Source organism: Tachysurus vachellii, chromosome 5, assembly GCF_030014155.1.
Source record: "Tachysurus vachellii isolate PV-2020 chromosome 5, HZAU_Pvac_v1, whole genome shotgun sequence".
Classification (NCBI taxonomy): Eukaryota; Metazoa; Chordata; class Actinopteri; order Siluriformes; family Bagridae; genus Tachysurus; species Tachysurus vachellii.
In genome coordinates, this window is record NC_083464.1 from 18,381,891 (window position 1) to 18,397,716 (window position 15,826).

Sequence of the window (15,826 nt, forward strand, 5' to 3'; positions counted from 1 at the left end):
TTACCAATTTAAGGGAGTTTTTCCTTGCCACTGCTGCCTGAGTCACCTCAGACTTGCTCATTGGGGATAAATACATATACATACTGTACATACATACATACATACATACATACATACATACATACATACATACTGTGAACTATATATATCTTGAACTTTTATTATATTAATTCTTTATACTTCTCCTTATGTTTACCTTCTGCTCTATTCTGTAAAGCTGCTTTGAGACAATGTCCATTGTAAAAAGCGCTATACAAATAAACTTGAATTGAATTTAACTGAATTGAACCCTATCTAAAATGAAATGTGGCTTCAACCTTTCTGTGATGACATCTGCAAAACCACTGTATAGCCAAATCATCATTTGTCTCTGTTTTATAATGTAGTAACATGTTTACTGCTTTGAAAGGTCATTTAATAGGTCTTTAAACTGCACTGCAAAGGTTATGATTTTACATTTAGGAAAATGTTGGGTCCAGCTTCACTCCCTGGACTATTGTGTTTTTCCTATCAATTTATTTAATTGGTCATATATTTTATTAGATATTAACCTGTTGTTATTTAGAATGTAGACTGTTTGCTGTAATTTAATGTAGTAAGTAATGGATCCCATTCTGAACTAAACTAACACAATACCTGGTACAATTATCCTCTTTCAGTTCTACAGTTGCAGAAGTCTGGGAAACAGCATTGTAGCCATAATAGTAATTTACTGTTGTAACTGCTATGTATGAGTGTTTATGCATTATGAACCAATGTAATTAAGTGTTTACTAGTTGCTTGAACATTTTCAGTTTATCTAGTGCTATATTTTAATTGAAGTCACAAGGGTGAGTCAAACGAAAACCTAACATAAACAATTGTAAGATAATTTTAGAGAAATCCAAATAATTGTTAGGACACTCCTACATGAGAAAACTTGCATTATAATTCTTACTTAAATGTTATCTGATGGTCGGGTGAATGTTAATAACTGCACCAATAATAGAGAAATGAACTGAATACTGTATCGGACAGCACTTCAGTCAGCCCGGTTTGTATGAAACCTCAAATAAGAATCAAAGACTTCATTGTGGACTAAATAACAAACATTTATTCAAACACTGCTACACAGTTTTTCCCCTATGGATCCCTTTTCTTACATGGATCTGGCACAGTCGATGGAGAGAGATAGGAGTAGGAAAGAAGAAGGAGATGTAGCTTCTCGTAGCTTCTTAAACAGAGCCTGATACCAGTGTAACGGGTGCTGCTGTACATGTTCTTATACACAGCTAACCTATCAACACTTTCCGGATTAAACACAAATACAGTATTTTAGGGAATAACCCCTCAGTCATCTTAAAAACATGCTGCATTCCTTAAATCAAATGTGTGCACACTATTGAATGAACTGTCTTTCCTTTGTAGTGCTGACTTTGCTATTCTAACAAAATAACACATTTATAAAGATTGTCCACCAACAAGAATAAATATCCAGAATAAACAATTAAATTATTACACTTTCCGCAACTTTAAAGAGAGAATAAAACATATGTTTGATATCAAATCATCAACATGCAGACACTCTAGCTGTGCCACACTGTTTGTGGATTTACAAGAATACAGGGTGTTGTGGAAATACTATAGCAAAGCACAAAATGATCCCTTTTAAATACCCTTTGGCACATTTACATGTTTTATAAAAAACTCACAGCAAAATCAGTTTAAAGAATATTATTAATCTTCATGTCTATTAAAATAAACATTTCATTCTATTTTTTTTTGTGATAGTTCGTATGGCACCACATTGGGTAAATACATCTAAAAATAGTTAACTTGTGTGTTCTTTTAGTAGCCACATTTATTAATCTGTCTAAATATAAATATACTTTACATGGATATATGGGCTGCTTAGATGAATATGGTTCCAGAAATCAAGCATGTTGTTTCAGAATCAACCGTATTCACATATTAAGTACTGTAGTTAACTGGACCTACTCGAAGAGATTTCAATGGAATAATGGAAATATCAATGACATAAGCTTAAGAACCCTCTGCCCCGCTTTGCCCACTCAAGTGCAAAAATGAGTAGTGAACAGCACAGCTAGAGGTCTGGGCTGTGAGCGATCTTACAGTAGCAGCAGAGTGTGTTTACTAGCACCTGATACTATCAAACACACTAAAGGAAGACGGTGATCTAGTTGCACCTTGATTTGCTACTGAACATATGTTCACCTTAGTGAGACCAAGAGAATTCATTAAATTACTGCGTATAGCAAAGTTTAGCAAATATGTGTCATTGAGAGCAAGAAACACAAATTGAATTCACGGTGAAGTTGTGAAAACACAAATTAATATTGCAAATAGGAGAATATAGTGCATGGTATTTCAAGCAGGGCCGGTACATACATAACGGTGAACTAGGCATTTCCTAGAATGGCACTTGAACATGGGCAGCTTATAGTACCAACATACATTTTCATCCAGTTTGTCATTTTACCAGACTTTTTATGAGTGCACACTGTAAGCACTTTAAACAGATAAGAAGACAGTCATCACCAGTGATAAATTTGTAAAAAGTTTATACAACAAACTGGTTGGAGGTATAGCTACATTCTGTTTTACCTAGAGCATCAGAATAGCACGAACCAGCCCTGATTGCAAGACTATACAACAAACTACAGAAAATATTCTAAGCACTTATGGTTATTAAATGCTTTCACAAAACAATCTTTCTGATCTTTTTTTTTTTGCTTTCCATATCTAAATAGGACAGCACCCATTTTTGAGAATAATTATAATACAAAACGTTCCGGGCTCGGGTAATCACTGAAAAATTACTTTGTTCAACATTTATACAGTGTTTAAGTTAAGACTTGGCACTATGTCAACTTCACAGTGTATAGAATAAAAGTATTAGTTTATATGCTACAATATACTGTACTTCTTCATTAGGACAACAGCCAACAGCATAGAAAGAGTTCTGGGTTTGTGCTTTTGTGTCACTATGACAACTTTAGAAACCAGTGATTTCATGCAGTGTAAGAAATGGTGTCATCCAGAGTGCAAAACACACCAGCAAACTGTAGATGTGTGGACAAAAATAATGAACACCTCATATATGGACTTCATGTGTGATACATAAACAGTGAAAAAGCATCAAATGCCGGCTACTCTTTAAATGCTGGGGTGGTGGAAGTTCCCTTGTAGAAAATGGTCCTGGTGTTGTCTGGGCTGTTCCCTCTTTCAGGTATTAGGATCATATTGCTTTTTCTTCGTAGTGTTGAGTCGCGGCTCTCTGGGCCACACTCGTTGCTCTCTACAGGGGTGACCCGGATGGTGGAGATGGTTTGATGAGGGTGCTGATCTCCTACTGAGTTGACTACAGTAGAAGTAGAGGAGACAGCAGGAACTGTTGGGACTGTGACATGTATTGGAGCACCAGAGTTGCTTCTTTTCCTATCTGTTGAACCATAGCTGTCCCTAAGTGTATCACAGTTCGCTGAGTCTCGGTTTAGGTCATTGAGCTCAAAAGACTGTCTTAAGCTGTTCTGAGATTTCCAGGTCCAGAAAGTGGTGCCTTCAGTAGAGTGGGCAGGAACCAAGGGCCGTCCGTTCTCTGGGTGTGCTTCCACCCTGACTATGGAACCCTGGCTGGGAACACATGAACCAGGATCCTCACTCAGGCTCTTATGGCGGTGCAGAGGTGCAGTGGAGCTGGTGTGGCTACTACTCTCAGAACTGCTGGAGCCTGTGGGCAACAGGCCATGCTGCTTTGACATGCCAATCACTGGCACAATGCGTGGTTGTCCATTGACATTCTTTTCAATGCTTTTCAGCCACTTGTCCCGTACACTGCCTCTAGGTGAAATGCTCATGCCTTCCTGAGTCTCCTCTGGAATATGCACCAGTTGGGAAGAGCCTGGTCTGGGCTGAATCGACACTCTTGTACCTCCAGCAATCCCACAAGGGTTGCTGGGTAAAGTGCTGCTTCCAGTGGCCAGTATGAGACATGACCCTCCTGGACCTTGCTGTTCCCCATTAATGCCTATAGTGGAAGGTTCTGAGCTACAGCGAGGCTCCATGTTGCTGGTTGAAAATTGACCCATGGCACTCTCCACAGTCTGCATGGAACTCTTTCGACTGTCATTCTTACTCTTCCACTGCGACAACAACTGCTTGGAACGACTGGAGTCCATGGACGAATAGACTGTTCCATTGTGCATTGTGTCATCATCCATGGTTGGTGGGTGAATCCGAGGCAGAGTGTTACTAAAAGTCACCACGCTCTCCTTATCTATGGGGCTATGGGGCTGTGGGACTTCAACATCTGCACTGGATCTCTTCAGGTTAGTAAGGGATCTAGTGTGACGAGTCTGAAGATTACGGTGAAGGAGGCCATCTGAGTGTGAGGTGGAAATGCCACCACTACTGCTTCGGCTTTTAGCAGGCAGATGGTGGCCAATGTGTTGACCCAGCTCACCCAGGGACCTAACAGTATCCTGAATCTGAGGATCATTCTTCAGCTTCTCCTCACTGGGTTGGAAATTCCCAACAGCATGCAGACCCTATTGTGATCAGAGAGTTGATTACACCACAATAATACTAATGCCATATGTAATGATGTCATGTGAAACTCTGAATGTATTTTAACAGTAAAAAGCTTGATATGATTATAGAAAGAAAGAACTCACTAAATAAATGGCAATGCCCCCTCCAAGGAGAAATCCCAGGTAAACATCAATAGCATGGTTCCTGTGCTGGATAATCCGTGTTAGACCACATATGACAGCACTTATGATGAAGGAGAAGACCAACAAGGGCTTCAGAAGCTTAGATGATTCTGTCAGAGTGCTGTTGAAATACATCTAAGCAGAAACATGTACACTCTCATTAAAGAGTTACCTTCACATATACTGCGCTTAGCATAGTATAATCTCACACTGTTGTTTTTACTTAGATGTACATATCAAAGCCCGGAGGATGATGAGCTCATTCGGTACAAAGCAATTTGATGGCTATTAACTTTCACAGCACCTGCTCATTGCACTGTAAAATGATTGTCTATGGTAAAAAAAAGGTAAATGTCCCTAAAACATAGCAAGGCCCTTGATATGTAAGTGTTCATGCATAAAGGTTTTACTTCGTTGCATTAAAAGCAAGATAGATTTTTTGTCATATTACACTGTCTTAGTTTAAAAAGAAAATTGAGAAAATAAACAGTTGATTGCCAGCTTTTTTGAGATTTAAGGTTTTTTTGATAAAGACTGTTTTCCAGAATAAAAAGTAATGTTAGTTAAAGTTATTAATAAGCCGTTTTTGTTCAAAATAAATTTTTGCAGTTGAGATGTACTTTGCCTATTTACAGTAGTAAGCTTAAGTCCTGGATGAAACTCCCTCATGAAGCTGGCAGAGAAGATGCTATGAGTGTCCAGGCTTCATCAGGAACACTATAAAAAACTATAAAGATTTTTTTATTTGTTTCACAGTTTTTTCATAACTACATATATGTGCTGATACTGATACTTGTATCAGACCATGGCTTTTATATTTACGTTTACAGAATTTGGCCTTATCCAGATCGACGTACAAAAGTTCTTTTCTATTCTTGTATTTATTTTATTATTGTTTTTTCCACCTGATTTTCTTCTGAATTCAGTCCAAATCCAGTCAACAAGTTACATCTCCTCTATCATATGACGGAATAACACACATGGCGGAAACAACTATCTGCCCTATTGCACATACACTCGCTCAGAGGCAGCCATAAGTGCCTAATGAAGCTGTGATTGATAGGGAAGTGAACATATGATACCACTGCAACCAATTAAGGATGGCCACTTTTGGTCTCTTGTCCATGGATGTAATCTGCTTGTTTACTACTATTTATAAATGATACCCCGATACAAACAACCGATACCAGATACAACAGGTGATACATAAGTCTGTTCTTACACTAATTAATAGACAGTACATAATGACAGCAATCGTAATCTGTTACTTGATTACTGATGACAATCAAAGCAAAGAAGTCTGCAAACTATAATCTGTGAAAATGTCAAGAGGAGGAACTGCAGGATCTTCCTGCAATATAAATAACCTGGTGAAACATCTTAATGTAAAACTCAATATTAGAAGTTCACTGCTAAAAGCACATGACAGCAAATAACTCTACAGTAAGCAAAAAAAAAGCTATTACCCAGTTGTTTTTGCCAAACAGCAACAGCTGACCATTGACAGCAATGGATTATGGAAACACAACTGAGACTCTAGCAGTATATTAAAAAGCATGTACTCTATCTGTAAAAAAAAATCTTATCCATATGTAGCATCTAAAAAACCCTAAAAAACCCTATGAAGTAAACCCTACAGTGAATGGATGTATCCCAAATTTGACTGATAGTGTATTTGCGAGAATAGACGAATAATTGTAGTGTATATGTAGGAATAAGACTTATTATTTGTACACATAACTGGAAAACCTTAACTATGTACACGATTAATAAATGGTGTGGTAAAATGTACAATTTTATTTATTGTCTTTTATTTATTGTCTTATTGCCTTTTGTCTTTGCAGAGACTGGGACTGTTCCAAGTTGTGAATCAGCATTACATCACTCAAATCTCGACATAAATCCACACACTGCTCTTACTACTCACCGAACACTGAATCTAAAGCACCAAAGGGACTAACTATCAGGCAAATACCCTTTTCTGTAAGTTTTAAATTCATTGTACTAAGTGCCAGTAACATACATTTATCATTTTCGAGAATTACAAAGCAATGAGATTGAATGATGAAATATTTCATTCCATAAACACATCAACGCTAAGTGCATTGCCTCTGTGAAGTGGACCGAATATTTAAAGCTTTAGTATGATAATGAGGTTAACTTCAATAGACATTGTACACTGCATGGGGGTGACAAGCTACTCACAGAGATGTAGACAGCTGCAAAGGATGCCAAGGTTGCATGCTGGGAAGGGAATGATTTTCTGGAAAATGAGGAGAACCCAAATCAGACTAAATATTATTTATTAAAGAAAGTTAATATTTACCTTTTCTAAACACATGCAGAGATCACCTACTGCTTGTACTCTGCACAGACTGTCAGCACAATGAAAGTAGTTTCATTAAGCTCAGGTTCAATAAGCACCTTCCTTTAATAAAACTTTCCTTCAGAATAATATCTAACTACATTTACCAAATATACAGCCACTGTACGTATTTGGAAGTAAGTGAAAAGGAGAAGTAAATTTGTTTTCTCCTGCTGTCTCTGGTGTAAGAACTTCAGTCAATATGCAAGTAAAACAAAACAGCCCTCTGAATGCATATCTGCCTTTGGTAAAGAAATATACATCACCGAGCTGAGTCTGCTGCCTTTAACTTGACAGTTACTATTAGGTTGCTTGTACAGTCTAATATACAGGATGCACACTGGTTGGCGTTATTTTGTGTATTTTTCCTGTAGTGTTTTGTATTGTCTGCACTGTCTTTGTCTCACACAGTTTGCACTAGGTTGCACACGATGCACCTAAGTTCTGTGATGTTTTATGTAGCTTTAGGTCATTTTATGTGGCACTATGGTCCTGGAGAAGTCTCATTTTACTTTTACTGTGTCAGAAATGACAATAAAAGCCTCTTGACTTGACTTCTTTACTTGAATTAACTTGAAGTTGACCAGACCAACAATAAAATGCAGTGTAGTTTACAGTTTATAAGATGTTTGCTTAGGAAAGGTAACAAAAATCTACACAAAGATTAGTCATGCTAACTTCTTAAGTGATTAAAGGCTGAATAAAGACACTCTGGACTTTAGTAAACACAACCTTTTACTAGTGTAATAAATGTGCCAGATAGCACTCTGTCGGAATAATCTACTAATTTAGACGGAATTTGGTGAGCATTTTCAAGGACTGCCAAATTCATTGTGCAAAATGAATAAATTCTACCAAATTATTGCAATAAGAGCTACATACAGTTAAAGTAACCTACATACATGTGTCATTCCAATTATAGATTTCTGACTGTTTCATTATTTACTGAATTTGCATTACACAAGAGAATTTGCAGTGCCATTACTTGCCATGAACCTCATTAAAAGAATAATGAAAAGTCTCTTTAGTGCTCCAGAATAGCCCTCTAATACATGCATGGGCTCTTGTCACCTTAGTTTAAAAAACCCAACACCACTGGAAAAGGTGTTTAAACATACCGTGTGGAGAAAGCTCTAAAGATAGATGAAGAAACTTTCCACTGAGGAAATATTCGGGTCATTCTGTGACAGACTTCTGCCTGCTTTCACATTACACTGCATGCACTGATATTCATATTTCAAAAAATAAAGCAGTTTTTGTTTTTCCATACGAAGGCTGACTGTCTACAATCATTTGTTGTTCACTTCTACACCAGTCCTACCTGCCGGCATTAATGATGGCAGTGTCAGATCCAGAGCATATGTCTTCCAGAATGAAAGAGTTCTCATCACACGAGGAGTTCAGGTGTGTGTAGTTGGGTTTGCATACGGTAAGAAAATATGGTGTTGGGTAACCTGTCGACAGCTGGATGATGTCAGTTATCAAAGCGGTGGCACAGAGACCAAACACATGAACCCCTAAAATAAAAAGCAAATAAATAAATTAATAAAAAACCTGAATGGTTAAATTTCAAGGATGATGTTACAACGTAATTAAGTGACAATGTACTGAGGTTTTTTATATCGAGTAAAAAAAGAAAAAATTATTTTACTGAATGTTTGACTCATGTAAGTGAGTCCAACTTACCCACAAACCTGATGGCGCGTCGGACATAAGAGTTGAAATTGCAGCCAGCTGCATTGATGTTGGCCTCGGCTCCAGGGCCACTCTGACTTTTAGAAAGCCAGCAGAACAGAATGCCTTCACCAATCATTATCTGTAGACAAAATGAGGTTTTTATAGGTTTTCTTTCTTTCACTGATGATTATCTTTCTGCAAATATGTATAAGAGAATGAGTGCAACATCTTGTATTTTATTTTTGCACACTTTTTAATTAATGTTCTCTCACCATAGACCTGCTGGTTTATCAGAGAAACATTTTTTCTCGTACTGCCCTGAATCTGTCCCTGTCATTCTACCTAAATTGCTTTTCCTTTAGTTTTGGACAACGTATAAGCAAAAAGCTTCCAACTGCTATCAACATAAATTTGTATGGTATACAAGCCTAAGATGCTCAATCCTAACACTCTGATAATATGCATGATGAATGTCTTCCATAGACACTGTAGACATAGCTGCTACTGCTTCCTTGTCTATAAAGACTAGACTGCTGTAGTCGATAGGTGAGGAGTTTAAATCCCGGCAGGCCTTTGTGTTTGATGTTAGCAGTGCTCTACATATTGCGATGGCAGGCGAGCTGTTATGGATATAGACAGACGGTTGGCTTGATGAAGTGCCACACAGCAAGCTAAATCTGAACTCTGACAGCATGCAGATCACACCACACACCACTCTGTGTGACTCTGGCCCTCCAATCTCTCTCTTTCGCTCTCTCTCTCTCTCTCTCTCTCACACACACACACACACACACATACACACACACACACACACACATGCGCACACACAGTCTCTCCTCTACACAGTGACAATTGGCAAAACCACAGGAGTCCCAAAAGCCTGCAGTCACTTCCGCCCCTTGTGCTAAATCTGTCAGGTAAACAGACTTTAGACACAAATGAGCTGAGTAAAAAAAAAATTAGAATGCTCCACTGTTATTTAAACCCATGTTTAGTATTTATGAGACTTTGAGAGCAGAAATATAGAGGACATTCCACAGGATGCAAACCATTCATCACCAGTAAGAATCTGAAGACCAGAGTGGAATGATATAGGTGAGATCATCAGGTTTCAACAAAGGTTTGGCCACAGACATACAGTACAAACAACTGTTGCTTTTAAAAATTGGAGAATTACAAACATGGGAGAATGTTGTAATCTTCTCAGATCGGTTAGCTCATAAGATGGACTGTGTGTATAAGCAGGGTGCTGTTTTCACAGTTCATACTTTAAACCCATTTAGCCATCTTGTGAACTGTATTTAATAAGCTTCAAGAGGTCAATATGAAGCCAAGCGTGAAATAAAGTATGTGTCTAGCCATAAGGGTGCCCTGTGATCCTCACTGCTATAAAGCCAATATAATAACCCTGTGTACAACAGCTCACAGAATTTATGTCATAAATATACAGTGTATATACACACATACAAACAAGCACATTATGGAAGGGCTAACTGATTTTCATTGCTGTCCCACTATATGCTAATGAATTTGCATTTAAATAGGTTATGAATGTCATATGGATGATATGGAATATATATATCTTTTTATATATAAAAAGAACGAGAGTATAGCTATTTGAAGTATATTAGCTGGGCATAACTGACCTCTAAATCCTTCCCACAGGCAAGATATCATCTTCTTTAAGGTAAAATAGCTTACAAGTCAAATGACTCAAACTCATTTTCCTATGTTAATTTCTCTAGACTACAGGCAAAGTTGTCAATTATCATTAGTAACTGTATAATTTCCATTCCCTGTTCACTTTATTAGGAACACATCAAACCCCTGCACATTCATGCAGTAAATCTCATGTTCATACCAATACAGGTCAAAAGCTTCCATTAACAGTATCAAACATCAGAAAGGAGAAAATGTGATCTCTTTAACCGTGGAATAGATGTTGACTCTAGATGGGCTGGTTAAATGGTTAAGAAACTGACGATCTCCTGAGATTTTTACACTGAAACTAGATGTTATACAGAATGGTGTAAAAACAGCATTGTGAGTGAAAGGCTGAAGGATGAATCCCTTTGTAGATGACAGAAATCAGCGGAGAATGAGCAGAAGGGTAAACAATAGATTGACCAAGAAGTTTGCTTTAAATTCTGTATATTCCATTGAAATTTTTTAAAAACTTACACAAAGTTGTACTCATCTGCTATTTGCACAAAGCAACATGATTTGTCCATGTTATGTGTGTGTGAGCTGAGTTGGCAAAAGCTGTATATAATGTTTCCACATTGTTTAGAATGTTTGTACAAGCTTCCATGGTCTAATTCCAAAAGTGAAACTCAGATTCAAAAAGTCTAAACACTGAATACAGAATTCCTGACTCTGAACTCACCATTTAGAACTGGGAAATAAGAATAAGGAGCCTCATCTTACTTGTGTGCATGTGTGTTATACTGACCGTGAGGGCAGGTGCACCAAAGGTGAGGATGAGTAGCATGAGGAAGGGGATGACCTCGTGTGTTGGTTCGATGTACGGTAAACTCAGACTGCGATCATAGCAGCTGAAACCCCAGTGCACAGGTTTAAAAATGTCTGTCCATTCTAGGAAGTAAAGACTCACTACAGATGAAACCAGGATTGGAAGCTGGAATAAAAGAATGGCAACATGATTAGAAAATGTGTCAAGTATCTTAAGTTCAAGAGTTAGTTCAACATTTATGTAAGGGAAGTTCCTTGTTTTGTTTTCAGTGTAATGTTATGCACCGAAGTTCAAGAAAATTACCGCTGTAGTATGATCAGCTAGTCATATGGAATCAGTTTGGTACATCTTGACTCAGTAAAAATACTTATGATATAGGACAAATAGTTTGATATACTCCCTTATAAAGGCATTCTACACCTGTTAAATAGTCTGGGCATCTCCTGTGCACAGCCCTTTTCAGATCACTGTACAGATTTTTGATTGGATTTAGGTTCATTCCGAACTCTGGCTTGACCATCCATAACCTTGATCTTGTTTTGTTTAAGCAATTGCTTTGTATATTTTGAAATTTCTCTTCATTTTTTATGTTTTAGCAGAAGCCATAAAAATATCCCACCAAAACTGACTAGTATATAGAGCTAGAAAATTAATCAACAAATTATGATCAATCAGGTATCAAGCATTCAGCAGTGCTGTGCCGTTATGCATCATGCAAGTGAATTTGGATTCTAATGAGTCTTTTGCTAAGAAGAGTAAGTTTGCTACTGAAGAGTATGTTAGGCTTCACAGAGCAAAGTGTTCTCTCTGTGGCGTATTGTCTAAATTTGGCCATTGGCATCTTCTCGCAGACGTGTTCCAAATACAGCTTTAACAGGCAACCTTGAAAAGAGAAAGTACAGGAGCTCTTAGTGCTGAACAGAAGGACAACTCCTGCTGAGCTTGGGAGTGCTTACAGATCCTCCTTTGAATTCAACCACACACAAATATCAAAACACCAAACAAATGTCTCAAGCCAAAACATGAAACTATGTTCCATAGGACATTTTTTAAAAAAATCCTAAAAGTGACCAAAGACTGAGGAATGTGCAGAATACTTACTCTCCTCATTGCTGAAAAAAGTCTACAATATGTAAAGACTTGGATGTGTTCTAACCATATAGTAATGATGAGGATCTCTCACTTTTCTCTCACTCTTATACAAGAATATAGGTCAGTGGAACCACCTTGACTACAGTAAAGTTTTGCAGAATCAGCATGCTGAGCCAGCTGCTCACTGTAGCACTGTGCATATCAAGCAGCTTCTCTTTCTACTTCACAACCTCCATGTGATCCCTCATTAATTGATCAGGGCAATGAAACAGACATGAGAACCACTGTACACCAGAACAGGCCATGTAATACGATGGAAGAAGTGATAAGTCTTTCTTTCCTAAAACTTGCCACACTTTTAGGAAAGGTATATTTAAGGGTTAAGTCTAGATGCAATTTCAGCAACACAAAATCCAATCTGGAGAGACAGATTAGAATTCCTCTCATACCTGAAAATAGGCTTTTAAGATTTCAAAGCTTATTCGAGTGTATCACTCATCAAATGGTCGACAAAGAACTTGGAGGAGGAAGAGAAAGTCATTTAAATAATGAATATATATGAATAGAAGGTGGTTGCTTATTTATAAAGGCACAGGCACTGGTAATATCACAACAAGCACTTCAAGATTCCCACATCCAGCATTGTTTAAATATTCATGCTGTGCTGTAGGTAGCAGGTGGAAGACCCTATTAGGACACTCTTTACCCTGAGCAAAAAAAAAACAAAACAGCTATACACACACACACACATACACACCCTAAACCTCACCAAACCCTATAAAATATAGGTCACCATAAAAGGGTGACAAATATCCACTCACAAACCATCTACAAAAAAGAATAAAGAAAATAAAATATGTTTCTGTTTGTGTGTTTAATAAAGGAAAGGGTTGAATCAGGTCACAAGGTGCACAGCCATCTCCTGTGTTTGACCCAGATATGCTTGTTTCTCACTAGGCTTAAAGATATAGGGTGCAATCTTAAGTAAAATACACTAAAAAAAAACCCTAATGAGGAACACTATTACATGTACGGATAAGATTTAGCCTTATCGTGACATTAAGGAAATATTTGTCAGTGCAAACACCCTGTCTTTACTGTATTGTTACAAAATAAACATGAACAGATCACATTGAATCAAATATGAGGTACACAGGAATTACTACTTTTGTTTTGTTTTTAAATCAGGAACCATATTACAATGTGTTTTCTATCTAAGATACAACAGAAGGTATCACTGCATTTGATCCACAGCGCACAGGGGAAATAAACCCACCAATGAAAGAATGATTTGCTTCAGTAACCTATTTAGAAAGTACCTTCTTGGCATCAACACAACACATGTATGAAAAGCCTACTTTTAGACTATTTAGGGAGCCTAGATGCTCAGAATGGAGCTCAATTCACCTGCTACATAGATTTGTAGATTCCCAAAGCTTAAATCTCATATCCTAGTTTAAATACACACAATATGATTTACACACGTGAGATACATTTGCACGTTTGCACGACTGTCCAGACAAATCAGCTTCTACTTAATGGCTGATCACAACATCCAGATAAACAGGAATCACTGACCCACCTCAACAAAATAGAAGCATGGGAGCAGAGAAAGACTATCCTTCGTGGCATTTCCCTTCGCTCTGTCTCTCGCAGACATGGTTATTTCTTTGCCTTTCCGTGCCAACAGGACAGCTGTCTCACTTGTAGCCTTTTTCACCAGCCGACAATATTCCAGGCGTCTAAAGGTGCCATTAGCTCCAAGGATGGAGGAGCTCGAAACGTCTTATTACAGCATCTCGTCCATTAACCAAGCAGCAGCACCGGTTTTGTAGCTCTTTTGTAATTTGCAGTATATAATGCGTGTAGTCTCGTTGGCTACAGGAGGATCATTTATTTGGCTTAATGGCTACTGTACTGATGCGCGTGCGCACAATAACAAACGCTTCACGCGCCTCTTATCTCACTCGGCTTGGGGTGGGGGGGATGTATTCATCTTTAATTCCGTATTATTATTATTATTATTATTATTATTATTATTATTATTATTATTATTATTATTATTATTATTATTATTGACTAATATAAGCCCTTGTACTGAATTTGAAAAAAACCCGAGATAAATATTGTTACTTATAATGATTAATGGCTAAATCTGCTTTTGGTACATTTCTGTTGAAATGTATATTGTTCTTTATTATTATTATTATTATTATTATTGTTATTATTATTATTATTATTATTATTATTACAGTGTGCTATATCCAGTTGTACTGTTAATCAGTTGTTCTATTAAATGTAACTTTTGTATTGACACAATATATAATTTTGTCTATGGTATATTCTGCTGTTTTTGCTATAATCTGAAAAAGAAAGCCAAACTAGACGTGTCCCTAAAATTTTCAGCATCACTACAGGCAGTGTTCATTAGCTCAGTTTAATTTGTTGCTGTCTCTTAAGCTTGTTATACACTCTGCTGATTCCAGTGGTCTGTTAGTATTATTACTTTTCCCACTTTATTGGATGATCATGATACAATCTGGGCAGAATTCTCTGTGAATGTCTCTGTGAATGTGTTTTACAATGAAATAAAATGACTACATTCTACCACATTGTGTGCATAGTGATGCAGTATGGGTTTCTAGCTGCTTTACCTGGAAAGCATGAAATTGTTTCAGGTTTTTATAATGGAACATAAACCCAATGTGTTTGAACAGAGCATTTGCATGTTAAGTAGTTAGCTACAAACTGGGCATCAGATAAGCATTCTCTCTGCTGCCACAGTTTAACATTTTTTTTAAATCCCATGTTTTGTATACATTTTGCCCTTGCCCCATTCTCCCGAGTTTTAGGTAATTCTGTGCTGCCTTTTTTTTGGTGGCTTTTAAATGAACATCAGCTGTCACATTTTGTCATTTCAATGTAAATTTTCTTACACTTACAGCAGTTAATCTGCCAACAGTAAGCATGTCTCATTGTATATTTAATGACTGACAACAACACTTCTACTGACAACTACACCTCTGTGTGTACATTCACTCCACATTATCGGTAGATTTTCTGTCCTACTGCCTCTAACATCTTGGTTAACCCTGCACAGAGAGAAGAGGCTGAAGGGGAATATGGAGGGGGGTATATATATACTCTATGCTTTCTGATCCTCTGTGAACAACAAAGACGTGTAGCCATGTATGTCACATCCTGTATAGGACTGTGTTTAGTCACTCCTTAGTAATTTATATTTGAATCATTAACCTCTCATATTCTGCATCATGTTTGTCATTATTGCCCAGAAGCAAATAGTAATAGAATGCTGGTGAAGTACACAAAGTGCAATTCTGTATCCATAGGTAGAGTGTAAACAAGTTTCATGACAACTGAACCACTTCTGTCAAGGATTTTGTGTGTACAATAAGGCCATGTTCTTGCAACCTGATACAAATCAAGGATACTTTGTCAGGGTGTAACATGAATGTAATTCTTAAAAGAAAATAGACTAGGTTTGCT

General features: G+C 37.4%; 1 protein-coding gene across 1 annotated transcript; it reads right to left on the reverse strand.

The window, feature by feature from the left end:
• Window positions 1-1,125: 1,125 nt before the first annotated feature.
• Window positions 1,126-14,188, reverse strand: LOC132845836 (phospholipid phosphatase-related protein type 4). Its single transcript, XM_060870150.1, has 7 exons — window positions 13,902-14,188; window positions 11,207-11,392; window positions 8,764-8,893; window positions 8,399-8,594; window positions 6,918-6,975; window positions 4,674-4,847; window positions 1,126-4,547 (listed from the first exon to the last, which is right to left on the reverse strand). The coding sequence occupies exons 1-7, from the start codon at window positions 13,977-13,979 to the stop codon at window positions 3,150-3,152; spliced, it is 2,220 nt and encodes a 739-aa protein (XP_060726133.1). The 5' UTR covers window positions 13,980-14,188; the 3' UTR covers window positions 1,126-3,149.
• Window positions 14,189-15,826: the final 1,638 nt, after the last annotated feature.

Excerpts from the sequence above, each read along its gene's own strand:
- LOC132845836 (XM_060870150.1), bottom strand. The coding sequence starts at position 13,979 with ATGTCTGCGAGAGACAGAGCGAAGGGAAATGCCACGAAGGATAGTCTT. Across the intron at positions 8,894-11,206 it reads TTGGTGCACCTGCCCTCACG|ATAATGATTGGTGAAGGCAT; the intron begins GTCAGTATAACA and ends TTTTGTCTACAG. Across the intron at positions 8,595-8,763 it reads ACGCGCCATCAGGTTTGTGG|GGGTTCATGTGTTTGGTCTC; the intron begins GTAAGTTGGACT and ends TTTTTATTTTAG.